Source organism: Ovis aries, chromosome 22 (genome assembly GCF_016772045.2).
Source record: "Ovis aries strain OAR_USU_Benz2616 breed Rambouillet chromosome 22, ARS-UI_Ramb_v3.0, whole genome shotgun sequence".
NCBI lineage: Eukaryota > Metazoa > Chordata > Mammalia > Artiodactyla > Bovidae > Ovis > Ovis aries.
Genome location: NC_056075.1, coordinates 14465670 through 14481740, shown reverse-complemented (window position 1 = coordinate 14481740; position 16071 = coordinate 14465670). Strand labels below are relative to the sequence as shown.

Genomic DNA, 16071 nt, shown 5'->3' with positions numbered 1-16071 from the left:
ATGCTCAGATGCATGGTTCCAAATCACCAAAAGATCTTGAGATCATTGTGCTAGGTTTACCAGGGCCTTTTACAGAGATTTTTCAAAGCAGGCTGCACAAATACGGACTTTCTATTTATCCCTCAGTTGCTTAATTAAATAAAATGAAAGAATCAGACTACTCCAGACCACATCCCCAGGCCTATGGTTAACCAAGCAGTCCAGTTTGTACATCTCTTCAATAAATGTGTTAAGTGTCCAGTGTTCACCGACCCTCAATATTCTACACCAGGAAACTACTATTACTACTTGCCTTGGGCCCACTCGAAGCCAGTTGTTACACTGACTTCCTACTGGGAGGATATTAGTCATCGCCTGGATGCTGTGAACACGCTCCTAGTCATGGCAGAAAGGCTGGTGAGTTTCTTTTCTACATTTCCTTTTCACCAAACAGGATGAATTGTGTATTAGTTAGAATGCAGGTTAGAATGCAGTTAGGCTACTGAGGTGGTATCTGAGGTACCACAAGACCTCAGAATATAATGGTAAGCAAGATGAACACTGTCTCCTTAGCAACAGTTGAGGTAGGTAATCCAAGGCTGGTGTGGAGGTTCGGTGGTACTGAGGCACCCAGGCTCTTGCCCCCTCCACCTGTTGCTCTGCTATCACTATGCATTTGCAAGGGAGAAGCAGCTCACCACTACACCACCCCTGCAGTCTGAAGGAAGGGGGAAAGAAAGGGAGAAGATAACCCAGGCTCTCCCCTTCAAGGGAAAGACCCAGAAGTCACACACTTGATTTCTCCTCATTTCCCACCGGCCAGAATCCAGTCATGCAGCCACACCTTACTGCAAGAGAGTTGGGAAATGCAGTCTCAGGCCTGTGCAGGCGTATGTCCCGGTGCACGTTCACTTACTGCAGAAATGAGAGGATGGATGTTGAAGCAGAAGGGCAGCTCACCCTTTCTTCCATAGTTTGTATGTGGAATATGGTGTGGAGAATGGTTCATTCCAGTAGAAATATCGCAACCCTTAGAGCTTTGCTGTCAAAGCAGTAAAAATCCCTACTGTGGAAGAAGTGGGTTCAGAGGACCTTCTTGTTGCAGGTGGGAGAGTTCCCTCTGGTGGGAACTTGCCTAGATGTGACATCTGTGGTTGGCCATCTGGTTGATGGTAATGAGAGGAGGAAAAGATGGTTGGGATATTTCTAATAAAGCCAAAGATGCTAAGTTATTTCTGTCAGGTACTGATAAAATCCATCTGGTATTAGTGTTTTGATTTCTAAATTATATGAATACTAATTTGTCTAAGATGTTCCAACCTCTGTCAGCCTTGTACCATGATGCGGAGGGGTCCTGGAATATACTTGAGCTAAGACTCCATGGCAAAATCTGAAAATGTTGTTTTATGCTTCAAAGACAATATTGAAGAGAACTGTACATTTAACTTAGGCATAACTGTCCACATAACAAAGTCACAATTGATACACAGTGTGGTTGTGGTGTTAATTCCCAAGTTTCCATCTCAAGGGACTTGGTGGGAATTGGTCACACCTCTGTTCTAATTAAGCTTTGTGTATTTCCAGCTTTTTTCATCTTCAGTCTTTTCATCAGCTCTCTTCACTGTCCTAATTCCATAATAATCTGGACAGGACGGTGCATTTCCATGGTCAGACTTTTGGGGACCATGGTGGGCTCTCCCTCAACGTCTCTGTTAGTAGATGCTCAAAGCGACACAGTAGTACGTTCTGGGTTGATCTTATGCTTTCTGTGGCCCAACTCGGGAACCACAGTTTCTCTAAGGAGCCCTGGTTCCTTTTAGTGGCAGAGGAATGTAAAGAATAATATCTGGCAGGGTCCTGGAGTGTTCACTACTACTGACATGTCTCTGCTTCTAGGCCTTCTCAGCAGACAAACCACACATACATGTGTGTGTACCTATGCATATTTTATATCTCTCAGTATACTGAATGCAATGCGTTTATAAGGATGACTTCCATTCCATTTTATTGATAATATTACGGGGTTTATTCTAGTATTCCCTGTTCCCATATTTATAGCTCCCTTCTCCAGCTTCCATTATCCTCAATATATTTACTCATTTGTTTAGCTCTCCATAGGTAAAGTACTGGGAAAAACAGATCTAATTAGAGTTTGATATACTTATGATTCTTTCCTTCCTTCAAACTGAGGGAATCATTGTGCTCAAAAGTTACTTGGGCTAATTCAGTGTATTATGTCATTCATCTGAAATGTAGTTAGGTTCACTTGTTCGTGTTCTGCATCCCATTGTAGGGTTCCTTCCCCCATCCTTGTTGCTTTTTCTTTTATTTACTTTCTGAATATATAAAATTTGCTTCATTTCAAAGGTCAAAGTTGTAGGAAAAGGTTATCTTATTACTTTATATTATCGGTGTTGGTTTCATTTTGAAGAAAAATAGTGTTAATCTGTGGGGAACATGTTAAATGTAAAGGAAAAAAAAAACCTTTCATTTTTCTGTTAAATCTTTTTGTGTATTTTTCTTGAAAATAAAAGGTAAACCTTTGTCGGGTATAATGCACAATTACCAATTCTTTCTCCCCTCTCCATATTCTTCAGCAATCAAACATAGAGGCTCTAAAAGCAGGGATACAAGGTAAAAGTCCTTCAAACCAACTGGCAAAAACGTGGCAAAAGCTCATCGAGGAAGTTATAGAAGACACAAGGTACACTGATCTTACTTGTACTCTAGAATCCCCAGCTGTGCTCCCCTCTCTTACACTGTAAGACCAGAAGAGTCTCCAGAATTTTCTAGTGTTTGCCAGAAAAATAATTTGAATCAGCCAAGTTTCTCCAAAGGGAAGAGTCTGTGAATCACCAGCAGGAAGAGCTCTGCTTTCTGCTGGTGCCAATTGTAAAGCAGCGGAGGGAGGCTGAAGCCCCGCTCCAGGAAGTCGTCCCAGTGCAGCCACAGGGGAAGGGTTGGCAGTGGGGAGGGCTGGTCTGTCTGGCCTCTGCCTCCAGGCAGCTCTGGTGTGCCCACCACCCCAGGAAAGGTGACTCCTGGCTCCCACAGAGAATGGGATCTGATGGTGGGGCATTGATTTTAGAACCATTTAGAACAGCGTTCTTAATTCATAAACACATTTTCAGAAACAGCGGTTTTACTCTACTATCAGATCCTAATGAGTCCTCTGGCCAAGCCTGCCTTAGGTGAAGCTGGAGAACCTTTATGACTTGGGGAAACTGTTCAGATCTGTGGGCATTTGGAAATCAAAGGCGGAAGTGATCATTCTGAACTCATTTTAAATGTTGGCCAATTAACAGGGAAGTCCCAAAAGAAAAGCATATTGAGTATTTCGGAACTTACACTAGTAAGCCGGGGCTGTCCACCCGCCCCCTCCACCCTCCTCGCCTCTGAGCGAACGCCTGAACACTGTCTCCCAGTCTCCTTGCGCCCTCTAGTGGTTTGGCTAGGTAGTTGTGATGCAGCTGAGATTAAAGCGCAGCTGGAAGCCTGTTTAAATGCAGAGAATTTATATCTGGGTCCTAAGAGGTCATCTCTTCCAATCTTCTTATTTTGTCTACAAAAGAGGCCCAAGAAACAGAAGCCCAAGGAGGTGAAGTGACTCATCTGAGGCCCGGAGTTGGGTTTATTAACTTCTTTTCCTACCGTGTGTTTCCCACTACCATATCTATTTATTGAACATCTTATGTGTGGCCTTTGAGCTACAGCTTCCATCTATATTTTTGCCTCAAAGAATCATTTCAGGGACTTAACCCTTCTAATATATTGCCATAATTACCAGTGAAGCCAAACAATATCATTTGGTAATACCTTTCATGTAGAAAATGCCTATGAATTTCAAGGCTTGTTGAGCAAAACACAGAAATATCTATTTATACTTTTTCTTGAAGAATCAAATTGGATACGTTTTAATTTTAGGAAATTTAGGTTTAGGGAAGTCAGCTAGGATTTCCTTAAGAGTCTGGGTGAAATTCTAACCAGTGAAAGTTGTAGGTAGAGACAGTGAGAGTAGACTTTCCTGGAACAGGTGACAACTTCACTTTGACCCCATCAGCAACCCTGGTGAGAGGGAGGCCCTGGCAGAAAAAGGCTAATTCTGGCTCCAGCTCAGCTGTTCTAGTGGGAGCTTGACCTGTACAAGGGGTTCTTACCTTTTTAGGAGGGAATGGGCCCCTTTGATTATCTGATGAGATGACAGTGATGACGGCAACATCACTTAGACTGTGTGTGTGTGTGTGTGTGTGTGTGTGTGTGTGCGTGCGTGCGTGTGTGCGTGTGCACGCACTCAGTCATGTCCAACTCTTTGAAACTCCACAGACTGTAGCCCACCAGGCTTCTCTGTATGGAATTCTCCTCGCAAGAATGCTGGAGTGGGTTGCCATACTCTGCAGTAGACATTGCTCAAAAGGCTCGCCATATATTAACTTACTTACTTCTCACCACAACTCTAAAGGTAGATATTATTTTCCCACACTTGAGGATAGGAAAACAAAAGACTCAGTAACTGGTCACCATCACAAAAGTAGTAAATGATGGCGTCAGGGCTTGTACCCAGATATTTTTCTTTAAAGCCTCTGGTTTTCATTGTGATGCCATCTTTATCATGATGTCACACTGCATGCCAACCCAGACAGACACTTTTCTTTATAAGTTTCAGGGAGTCACAGACCTCCAGAGGCCTCCCGCAGACTGCCTAAGGGTGCATGGGCCCTAGGTTAAGAAGTCTTCTGCTAAATAATCTCCAAATGTCCCTTCCTTCTTCATTTTGTGGGTCTGTACAGTGATCATAGGAAGCAAAAGAAGGGAAGGCCAGTTCTTAGCAGCTGTTGCTTCTGTTTCCATCTTCTTCCCAGTGATTCCACAGGCCTTGGGTCAAACCCAAGGAATTGCTTTGGAATCTTCATCCCCCTGCATGCCCATGTCTGTCTGGCAGGTCTGCTCTGCCAAGGCCACGTACATTCACCTTCAGCTTTACTGTGCTCACTCTTGTAGAGTCTGTTAGGAAACTGGTGTGGTTTCCAAGATGGAAACCAATTGTAAATGAATTTGATAGTTCTGAAACCCAGTAAGCCATTCTGCATATTCTGTTTTGTTTTCCATTTTAGATACACATTGCCTCTCACCGAAGGAAAACCTAATGTCACAGTTCTCGATACTCAGATCCGAAAGTTGCGATCCAGAGCTCTCTCTCAGATACATGAGGCCGCTGTGAGGATGCAGTCTGAGGTCTCAGAGGTCAAGTCCACACTGGTGGAAATCGAGGACTGGCTCGATAAATTAATGCAGCTGACTGAGGAGGTAGGGCTTTTAAACTTCATCTGATATGGAAGTGGGATTCCACAGAATGGCACCAGGGGTAGAGATGGTGGTGGGAAAACCTAGTACATCATCTTAGACATTGAACAGACGTGATGGATGATGGAATCAAGGAGTTATTGGACTGAGATGCTAATGGATAAACATCACTAAGGTCAGGGTAGAAGAATTTTGAGTTGGTTGTCCTGGAAAGGTCTTCATAATGGACACGATGTCATTATTATGGTACAATCAGAGAGCATTTCAGTTAGAGTGATACAGTAGCGGATCTGTGTAGTACCTTTGGTTGGGACCAAGAAGACCTGGCTTTGAATCCTGGATCTACCATGCCTAACTTCGGGCAAGGTATTCAATCTCTCTAAGCGTCAGTTTTCCCATAGATTTAATGAAGAGAATTTCCCTGGTAGTTTAGTGGTTAAGAATCCACCTGCCAAGGGGACATGGGTTCGATCCCTGGTCCAGAAAGATTCCACATGCTTCAGAGCAACTAAGCCCATACTCCACAGCAACTGAGCCAGAGTGCCACAACCCCTGAAGCCTGTGCACTCTAGAGCCCATGCTCCCCAACAGCACAACGAGAGGCCACCACGAGAAGACCCCATACCCCAGCAAAGAGTAGCCCCTACTCGCCCCAACTAGAGAAAAGCCTGCATGTGGCAATGAAGACCCAGCGCAACCAACAAGAAAAGAAAGACATATTTAAAATAAATAAATGGGGGGGAAAGTAGTACTCCGTTTCCAGCACTGCTTAACGAAGTTAAAGAAGATGAAGAGTGAAAAGGCCTTAGCCCAGTGTGGGGCACAGAGTGAGTGCTGGATTACTGTCGGCGGCCACTGACCTCTGTGGGTTGGAAGGACAAGGGAGCAGGAGGCCCCTCCCTCCTGACCCCACAGATGGGGAGGTGGAGGGCAAGTGTAATACATTTGTGAGTAGAGGGACATTTGAAAAACACATGTGATGACAGGACATTTTTATTTTTCACTTTCTATGCTTTGTTACTTTCAAAGTTTTTTATGGTGCACTTATATCAGCTTTAAAATCAGAAAAAAAGAGGTTTTGAATACCTACGTTAATACTGCACATTTGGAAAATGTCGGATTGTGAGGTAGAGATGCTCTGTCTATGCCCTGTGAAATGGACGAAGCCTGTAACCCCTTGACTGCTGTGGACGTCTTTCTTCAAATGATGGGAGAGAAAAGGGGGTATTTCACACAGTTTCTCTGTCGAAAGGGCCTTTGGCAGGTGAAGGCCCTCTGCTTCCCTCTGTTCCCTTTGGCCAGTCACAGGCCAACAACCTGTGGTTCTGGAAGCCAAGAGCCTCGGAAGAAATTTCAGCAGCGCCCTAGCCCTGTTGTTTCTTTGAGAAATGGAGCCCTGAGGGTCCAGCCTGCAGGCTCTGCGGTGTTTCTGCATTTAGACTAACTCCAGCTTTGCTTCCTGTTCCATCCCCTCCTGTGACCAGCCTCAGAACAGCATGCCTGACATCATCATCTGGATGATCCGGGGAGAGAAGAGATTGGCCTACGCACGCATTCCCGCACATCAGGTTTTATACTCCACCAGCGGCGGGAATGCGTCTGGGAAGTACTGTGGGAAAACCCAGACCGTCTTTCTGAAGGTATGGCTTCCTCACTGTGCAACGTGAAGTACTTGAGGGCAAACCCCATGTTCCCAGGAAGGGCTGCTTTATAATTGGCCAGCCACTGAATGGCTAGGGCCATCCTGATCCATTGCAGCTTCTTCTGGTCCTTCCTCCAGGGTGGTAATTACCAGAGTGGCCTGAGGTCTGCAGGCTTCAATCAAGGACACTTCCGTAGAGGTCTCTGTGACACTAATGTTAATATGGCATTGTGAATGCTTTGCTTTCCGGCATGAATTTTCCACTTCTAGTGTCTCTTGTGAGGCAATGCCACTCTTGCCTTTCCTACTAGTGAGTGTTTGGGAAGCAGAAAAAAACAAAGGTAATATAGGTAGTCCATGTAATCTATGCTCTAATCAAATGGGTCCTTAAATTGAAAAACCTGTGAGAATTACTACTTTAGGGTTGGGGTTCTGAACATATTTGGAGACTTGGACTCCTTTAAGAGTCTGATGAAAGCTACTGCCCCTGTCTTCCAAAATAACACACATCTCAGATGCCTCCAACATTCTGCATATGATTCAGGGGCTTTGTAGAACCCATCAGTTCATCCCAGGACCCTGGATTAAGAACTTCCCTTGTGTGCATAAGAAGAACCAGAGGAGGCTGGGGATGGAAACAAAGAGATCCAAATAGTTGCCAGATACAATTTTGACATTCCTCTCCCTCCCAGACTCAGCCTGAGTTCCTTAGAATATCAGGAACGGGAAAAATCGAGAGAGAGAAAAGCAGTCACGGGAGAATGTTCCATTAAAACAGGGAGATATCTGCTAACTTTTAATAAATGCACTCTTTGCTCTTTAATCAAGAGGGTGAAAATAGAACCAAGGTGATTATCTTGTTTCAAGTGTCTCTTGGTGGAATAAATTTTACTTAAGATAGAACCACAATTATAATTGACCTCAGCACTGCATGGAAGCAAACTGATTAATAAATAAAACTTCACAGCGGGTGGGAGAGGAGGCAGAGTGGTATTCTCTGTATTGGGTTTTAGAACTCAGTGGATAAACAGTAAAGTGCTTTTTAAGAGAATGTTGTATATATGTACTGATTTTGTTAATACTCATTACCCAGTTTAGGTAGCCATTTAAGTCAGTGGTATTTTTTTTTTGCTGTTGGTCTTGAGACCTCTTTTCACTCTCAAAAAAAAAAAAAAATCACTGGAGACCCCAAACAGCATCTGTGTACATGCTGCTGCTGCTGCTAAGTTGCTTCAGTCGCATCCGACTCTGTGCAACCCCATAGATGGCAGCCTACCAGGCTCCCCCATCCCTATCTATCAATATTTACTGTAATAGAAATTAAAACTGACATTAAAAAGTATTTATCTATTTTAAGATAACTATAATCCATTATATTTTAACAAACTATATATTTTTATAAAATATAACTGTATTTCCTTTTAAAAATCAGAATGCTGAGTGATACTGTTTTGCACTTTTGCAAACCTGGCTTCACAGAAATATAACTGAATTCTCAAAATTGCTTCTGCATTTAGTCTGATGCTCTGAATTGCTTGGTTGAAGTGTATGAAAAGAATCTGACCTCACATATGTATTTGGAAAAGGGTGGAGTATTTGAATAACTTTTATAGATAATTGTGGGTACTTATCTTTGATACAACACCAAACTCAAGTGGTAGCTTTTAAAAGATTAATTGCAATATGGAAGCTGAAACCATATCAGAGAACTTTTTGTTCTCTGCTACATTAAAATCCATTGGTCTACCTTGTACTTTGAATGGCTTTTACCCATGCCTGGTTTTTGTAACGTAAAGCTTTCACCATTTGGGAAATATTCGTTCACTGAGTTAAGCAAATCTTCCCAATGTTGACACGTTTCATCATACAATAAAAAGCCACATTAATATCACTTATAATAAAAGCTCTGATGTACTGGGATGCTGTTAGGTTCACCCACTAAGGCAGAAACAAACTTTCCAAAATTCTAATTTTTAACTTGAAACCTTGAATTTTATCATTGGCAAGAAAATAAAGACACTTATTGTCCTTGACGTGACAAAGCTCACTTGTTTATGTTCGAGAAAACATCTGCCCCACATCCAAGTATGAATAACCATATTGGGCAGCCAATTGCTGTTTCAGAAAGAAAAGCTATTCCATTTAAAAAAAAAAGTCTAGTTCAGTTCACAGCTCGATTGCATAAGAATCTTTTCTCAAAACATATACAAATACACAGCGGAATTTCATCATACAAAATATTAAAAAAGACATGTATTTGGATATCATGATTTAGGATTAGCCATTTTTACCGCTTTATCAAAGGAATTCGTAAGTGAAACTGGCATTTTGTTTTTTTCACTGAGAGTGATGAAGAAAACTATTACTACCAGTACAGTTTGGTGTTGCTGCCTTGATTCCTGCTGCAGAGCTTGGAGTCTTATCCACGCTTGCTTTCCCCCCCACCTCCCCCCCAGTGTAAATGTCAATACAGTGAAAAAAGCAAGTAGCATCCTACTATTATTAGGAAAATAATTTTGACCTCATGAGCCTCCTGGAAAGATCTCAGGGACACCCAGGCGTCCCTGATTTAGTTGTTATTTTAATCTTTGTAGACGGGTCATTTGGAAATATTTTAGCTGCACAAACAAAATTAGACTGTTGAAAACAATGATTAGACGTCCAGTCTACTTTTGTTTTCAGCTTAATATCACAGTCTGTGCTGTGCCTGGCATAACGGCTCATGTTATTATACATCTCACAGTATCCACAAGAAAAAAACAACGGACCAAAGGTGCCTGTGGAGTTGCGTGTGAACATCTGGTTGGGCTTAAGTGCTGTTGAGAAGAAGTTCAATAGCTTTGCAGAAGGAACATTCACCGTCTTTGCTGAAATGGTACATCATTATCTTTTCCTTTTTGTGGGGGACCACTGTTATGTTTCAGTTCGGATGTCAAATCAATCACCAGCATAATCGCTAACTAAAATTCCATCCAACAGCCCTTCACTAAGGGGGCTGGGAATGATTGACTGGAGGTCTTTGTTGGGACACCCCAGTGTGATTCACACACAAGCACCCCAGGAGTGAAGAATGCTTGAGAGGTGCCAACCTTGAGAAGCCTGCTTGGGGTCTGTTTTCTGCCATATAGCAAAGTGTCTGGAGTCTTTAAAATATAGAAGATTCATTCCTCAGAGGGGTTTGCCCAGGGGCAAAGAAAATACTGCCTGAATACTTTAAAAACAGTAAGAGATAATTTGTAAATCCTTCACTGGGTTAAAAATCCACTTAGTTTATCCAAAGTCTCATTAGAGTTAAACCCTTGAAACAATTTTCACAAACTGTTAAAACTAACTCCACTTTTAGATGTATTTCTTTTATTCAAAGTGCTTATTGATATAAATGTATTAGATATAGTCAGTGGGTGTCTTCTGACAATTTTCCGATGAGTTCCATTCTTTTACAGATGGGCCTTCATGCTCAAATGATTGAGGAGAAGACTATCTTCATTCTAGCTAAATTGTAATTGTGTTTCTACTATACTGTACCTGACTGCTGGTTCAGGATTGTAGCTCTGATCTTCTTGCTGGGCAAGAAAAACCCATAGCCGTCTTTTAGTTTTGCTTTTCTTTACCTGGCACATAGTAGGCTCCTGAAAATGAAAGTGAAAATCGCTCAGTCATGTCCAACTCTTTGCGACCCCATGGACTATGCAGTCCATGGAATTCTCCAGGGTAGCCTTTCCCTTCTCCAGGGGATCTTCCCAACCCAGAGATCGAACCCAGGTCTCCTGCATTGCAGGCAGATTCTTTACCAGCTAGCCACAAGGGAAGCCCAAGAATACTGGAGTGGGTAGCCTATCCCTTCTCCAGAGGATCTTCCCGACCCAGGAATCGAACCAGGTCCCTCGCCAGGCCCCTACTCAAATGTCTTCCATCCTCCTTTAGCCAAAAAGTCCCCAGCTACTTATGTAAATCATGTGCTCAGTGAGCTCATCAGCAGACAAATGGAGATGTCAGCTTAGACCCAGAGACTCTCACCACTGGCAAATCTCAACCCTCTTTATGGTTTACATAGTGTAAAACCGACCAGATTGTAGATTTATAAATCCTAACTTAGGAAGGAATGCCCTATAAACCTGGCTCTGCCATTGTCACAAAACCTGCTTCCAGAAAGGTCTTGGCCTACTCACCATACTCGAGAAGCAGTGAAGGCTCAGAACTTTTTGACCACGTAGAGGCTGGGTACTAAAGGACCTTCATGTTTCAGATGGGTCCTTTGTGCTGCCTAGAAAATATGCCATTAATTCTAATATTGTTTCTGTGGGGAAATGTGCCCCATGTTCTAGGCAGCCGACTTATAAATAAACTTTTAGAAGACTACATGTTCATAAATTGAGGGCTTTTGTAGGTATCTAAAAGGTTCAGAGAACTATTTGGAGCCGTTCAAAATAATGGTGGAAACCACTTGCGTGATATATCAGTGTTTACAGAGCACTCTCACAATCAATCATTTGTACATTTGAGCTTCAGAATAATCCTATGAGAAAGGGAGTATTATCCTCAGTTTACAGATGCGAACACTGAGTCTTAGAGAGAAGAATGATTTACTCAAGGTTGCAAAATCAGTAATAGTCCAACTTAGGTCCATACCTTCTGAATATAAAGCTTTTTCACTTCTCATTGTTTAGCCTAAGTCCTAGATGGACCTGAAAGTTTATGTGTTAGCTTTATTTCTTGCTCCCTGATTGTGTTTCTCCAATTTCTTTTTAACAGTATGAAAATCAAGCTCTCATGTTTGGAAAATGGGGCACTTCCGGATTAGTGGGTCGTCATAAATTTTCTGATGTCACAGGAAAAATAAAACTCAAGAGGGAATTCTTTTTGCCTCCAAAAGGCTGGGAATGGGAAGGAGATTGGATAGTTGATCCTGAAAGAAGGTGAGTTTTCTATTTTCTGAGGAAAAAAGGATGGTAATGGTGTCTTTCCTAAGAAACTGCTAAATGAATCTTCTCCATCATCATTCTTGATCAAATTTATATAACACTCGCTGAGCAGAAGTAAGTCCACAGAAACTCACAGAAGCTTGAATGATGTCATCAATATTTCATAATAAAAAAATGTAAAAAAGCACTTGGTACCAACATAACTGAGAACGTATTACATGTGAATGTGTCAAGCAATGTGTCATTTAAAAAAAATCTGGATTGCAATCCTACAAGATAGGTAGTGTCAAAAATCATGAAGAGCCTGAGATTTTTTTATCTTCCTTGCAAGCTAGCTAGGTTACCTGCCACAATTTCATGGATGTTGGCAGGAGACTTTAGACTCCCAAAGCAGAGACAAAGGGCCCACTGCAAAGAGCAGTACCAGAGCATCAATATTTGTTCTCATTCTCTGAGCCCCAGTTCCTAGAGGGTGACAAAAAAGGGCCAGGTGACAGTTGTACATGAAGAGGATTGTGTAACAGGAATCCTGAGCTTAGGGCATCCAAATCATTTATAATGTGTAGTAGGCATGCTGGCTCTTTGCTCTGGAGAGAAACTGCATCTTTTGAGGTTGTTCCTCATATAAACATCCTTGAAAAGATAGTTTGTAACAAAAGTTGTGGAGCCTTTGTTTAGAAATGCAAGACACACAAAGAATGCTGCTGCTGCTGCTGCTACTAAGTCGCTTCAGTCGTGTCAGACTCTGTGTGACCCCATAGACAGCAGCCCACCAGGCTCCCCCGTCCCTGGGATTCTCCAGGCAAGAACACTGGAGTGGGTTGCTATTTCCTTCTCCAATGCAGGAAAGTGAAAAGTCAAAGTGAGGTCGCTCAGTCATGTCCGACTCTTAGCAACCCCATGGACTGCAGCCCACCAGGCTCCTCCGTCCATGGGATTCTCCAGGCACGAGGACTGGAGTGGGGCGCACAAAGAATATCTCTCAACAAAAAGCTCCCAACAAAAAAACAGTGTTATCTCCACTTTAAAGATGAAATAGACGTGGAGAGACTAAGTCACTTGTCCAAAGGCATACAGACTGTGGCTGAGTGGTATAGACAGGGCTGGAAGCCAAGTCTAGCCTGGGTGCCAAAAGCAGTTCTAAACCAATATGCTGAAAGGTCTGCAGAAAACAGATGGCCCACTTTAAATGGATGGGTTGTAGGGTATATGAGTTACATCTCAAAGGCTATTATTCAAAAGAAAGAAACAGTGGAGGGGGCAAGTATGTGTCCCCTGGAGTCTGGAGGAAACCAAAGGGTGGTTTCTGAGTTGCCAAAAGCTTTGGAGCCAGAACACTCTCTTCTTTCCACCTCAGAACAGCGTACTTACTTTTGGAGGAAACAAGCTCGTGAAGTTAGAGTTGAAGACCTCAAGCTAGAGTTTGTTTTTTCTGTCCACATTTGCTTCCTATAAGCACACAGGATTAGGGAAGGAGGGAAAGAAGTGTGCTGGGTCTGGTCTGTTACGTATTTGCTTACAATTACTTTTAACCTTTGAAGGTCTTCCCTTGTGGCTCAGCTGATAAAGAATCTGCCTGGATTGTGGGAGACCTCGGTTTAAACCCTGGGTTGGGAAGATCTCTTGGAGAAGGGAAAGGCTACCCGCTTCAGTATTCTGGCCTGGAGAATTCCATGAACTGTATAGTCCATGGGGTCGCAAAGAGTCAGACACGACTGAGGGACTTTCACTTTCACTTTTAACCTAAGACGGCCTTTTGGGGGGTAGAATTGGGGTTGCTGGTGAGAAGAAAGGAAATGGGATTTGAATTAGAAGGAAGGTTCGTGAGGACTGGAAAAGGCCAGGGGAACTGGAACTGGAAAAGCTGAAGGCCAGAGCCTGTCAGAGCTGGATGGGACCCCAGTAGTCAGAGAAGCGATGGAGAAGCCCAGCTTATACAAAGGGTGGGAACTTTTTGTTTTCTGATTTCCCTCCAGCACTTGATTCTAGGGGAGGATACAGCAGGGAAAAGATGTAGAGACAGTAAAAGGAAAAAAGAAACCTTAGTTGAGCAGATACCTGGCAGAAAACTTAAAGCCAAAATTGGAACCTCTGTACTTTGTTTCCTCTGTGGGTTGTTGCAAAACCAGGAGGAAAGTTGGCATGACAGGGAGGCAGTATAGATTTCTCAACTGGCCAGATAGACCCTAGAGTCTAAAATGACCTGGTTTGGCTGCCATTCCTACCAAGGAACTATCCAGAAAACGTAAACCCCTCCCTTCAGTTTGTGTTACCTAGACCAAGCAAAGCCCGAGTGAAAGGTTTCCACACTTGGCCCATGAGACCGTCTCCATTCCATTTTTAAAACAGGAGGAAAGAGGGAAGATGACTCTGTTCTTTTGAACTGTTAGCCAAGAGTCAGGCTGAGAAAACGCTGAAGGGCCCTGACCTGACCCAGCAACAGAAGCCAGGTCCCTAGAAGGAGCTGCCCACAACGGCAGCTTTCCCAGTCCCCACCCTAATTACTGAGCAGAAGCAACGCTGCTAATTTGAGACGTTCTCTGTAATTTAGGTCTCCTTGTTCCAGCCGCCCTTCTTCAAAGGAATGTCAAAAGCTATTAGTACTAAAAGGAGTTTGGAGTGGGGAACCCAGTAGGGTAAGGGCGAGGAGGGAACAGGGGGCCGCCCCAGGGGTGTAGATGTTTTCCGGCCATTGGAAATAGCTGGGGTGGTCAACGACCACCTTTGGTAAGGCTTCTCCTTTGGTAACACGAGCCTCTTCCCCCACAGCTTGCTGACCGAGGCGGATGCGGGTCACACAGAGTTCACAGATGAAGTGTACCAGAACGAGAGTCGCTACCCCGGGGGCGAGTGGAAGCCGGCGGAGGACACCTACACGGATGCGGTGAGCGCCTCTCCTGTGTCGGCTCTAAGAAACCATCAGAAGCACACGGCGGGGCTCCCCGCTCTTCTGCCCCAATCTCATGTTCTGAACAGTCTCTTCTTTATAACTTAAGCCTCCAAAGCACATCCATAATCATTTCCTATAGAAAATACATGGAGCCTATTTTAACTAGGTATTGGGACATGGAGACCTGGGTTCGATCCCTGGTTTGGGTAGATCCCTGGAGAAGGGAAGGCTACTCACTCCAGTACTCTGGCCTGGAGAATTCCATGGACGGTATAGTCAGTGGCGTCGCAAAGGGATACGACTGAGCGACTGTCACTTTCACTTTCAAAGTCTGGGTTGTGTGGGGTTTTTTTTTTTTTTTTTTAACTGTATTATGTAACTAGCTTTTAAAACCATACATTGAATTCTCCTGTCTTTGGAATAGTCAAACAGCATAAAAGTAATTATTCTCCTTGATCCCCATCCCCTACTTTGAGATAACCATTGAACCACTGATAGCAGTTTTCTGTTGCTATACAATAACTTCTTTTTTTTACCCACCTGAATAGACCTGTGTCCCAGGCACAGTTCCACAACTTGTATTTTTCACTTGTGTTTTCATTATAACATGTCTTGGACATCTTGAGTTTTTAAAAAAATTTCTTCAGAGTGTTGGATTATATGCACCCCTCTATAATTTAACTGATCCTCTCTTTGACATTTAGGGTGGTTTTTTTTTTTTTTTTTTTACAGTCTTTGTTTTTTATGAGTCATGTGACAGTGAACATCTCTTACCCACTTAGGAAAGTTTGCCTGTAGGAGAGGTCCCTAGCTTGGTCAAAGTTTCAGTGCATGTAAAATTTTGACAAATATTGGCAAATCACTTTCAAAGAGGCTGTACAAATTTGTATTTCCAGCAACGGAAGAGAGGACTTTTTTTCCTAGACACACACCATCCCACTTTAACATCTTTGTCAGTGCATGAATAGATGGTCTCCTGTTGTTCAATTTTCACTCTTAAAGTGAAGCTATTTTTCTGAGTTTATCTCCTTTATTTCCTTTACTATGTACTTCTTTTTCATACTGCTATCAGTTTGAATACAGAATTTGTCAATATTTTCGCATAAACTTTGCTCAGTCTTACATGATTAGCATCTACAGCTTCCTATAGCATTATCCCGTATTTGAAAACACCTATTTTTCATGCTCCGTCCATCTCTGATGGGTTCTTTGCAATATAACCCCTCATAAGAGCTGCATCATTTCATAATACTAAGTTGAACCATATGAAATTGCTGATCGTTGACCATTTTTAACTTACAAAAATGTTTCCCGTGGTTTAGCATAACATATCGCTT

General features: G+C 42.9%; 1 protein-coding gene across 10 annotated transcripts in view; it reads left to right on the top strand.

Moving 5' to 3' along the window:
- MYOF (myoferlin) overlaps positions 1-16071 on the top strand; it is a 177935-nt gene that overhangs the window by 108769 nt on the left and 53095 nt on the right. For all 10 annotated transcript variants that reach the window (XM_060405019.1, XM_004020039.5, XM_012102565.4 and 7 more), the window contains 7 exons: positions 272-396; positions 2577-2683; positions 5091-5283; positions 6765-6920; positions 9666-9797; positions 11675-11838; positions 14614-14728. In XM_060405019.1, coding sequence (XP_060261002.1) covers positions 272-396; positions 2577-2683; positions 5091-5283; positions 6765-6920; positions 9666-9797; positions 11675-11838; positions 14614-14728 — 992 coding nt within the window. The remainder of the gene's footprint in view (positions 1-271; positions 397-2576; positions 2684-5090; positions 5284-6764; positions 6921-9665; positions 9798-11674; positions 11839-14613; positions 14729-16071) is intronic.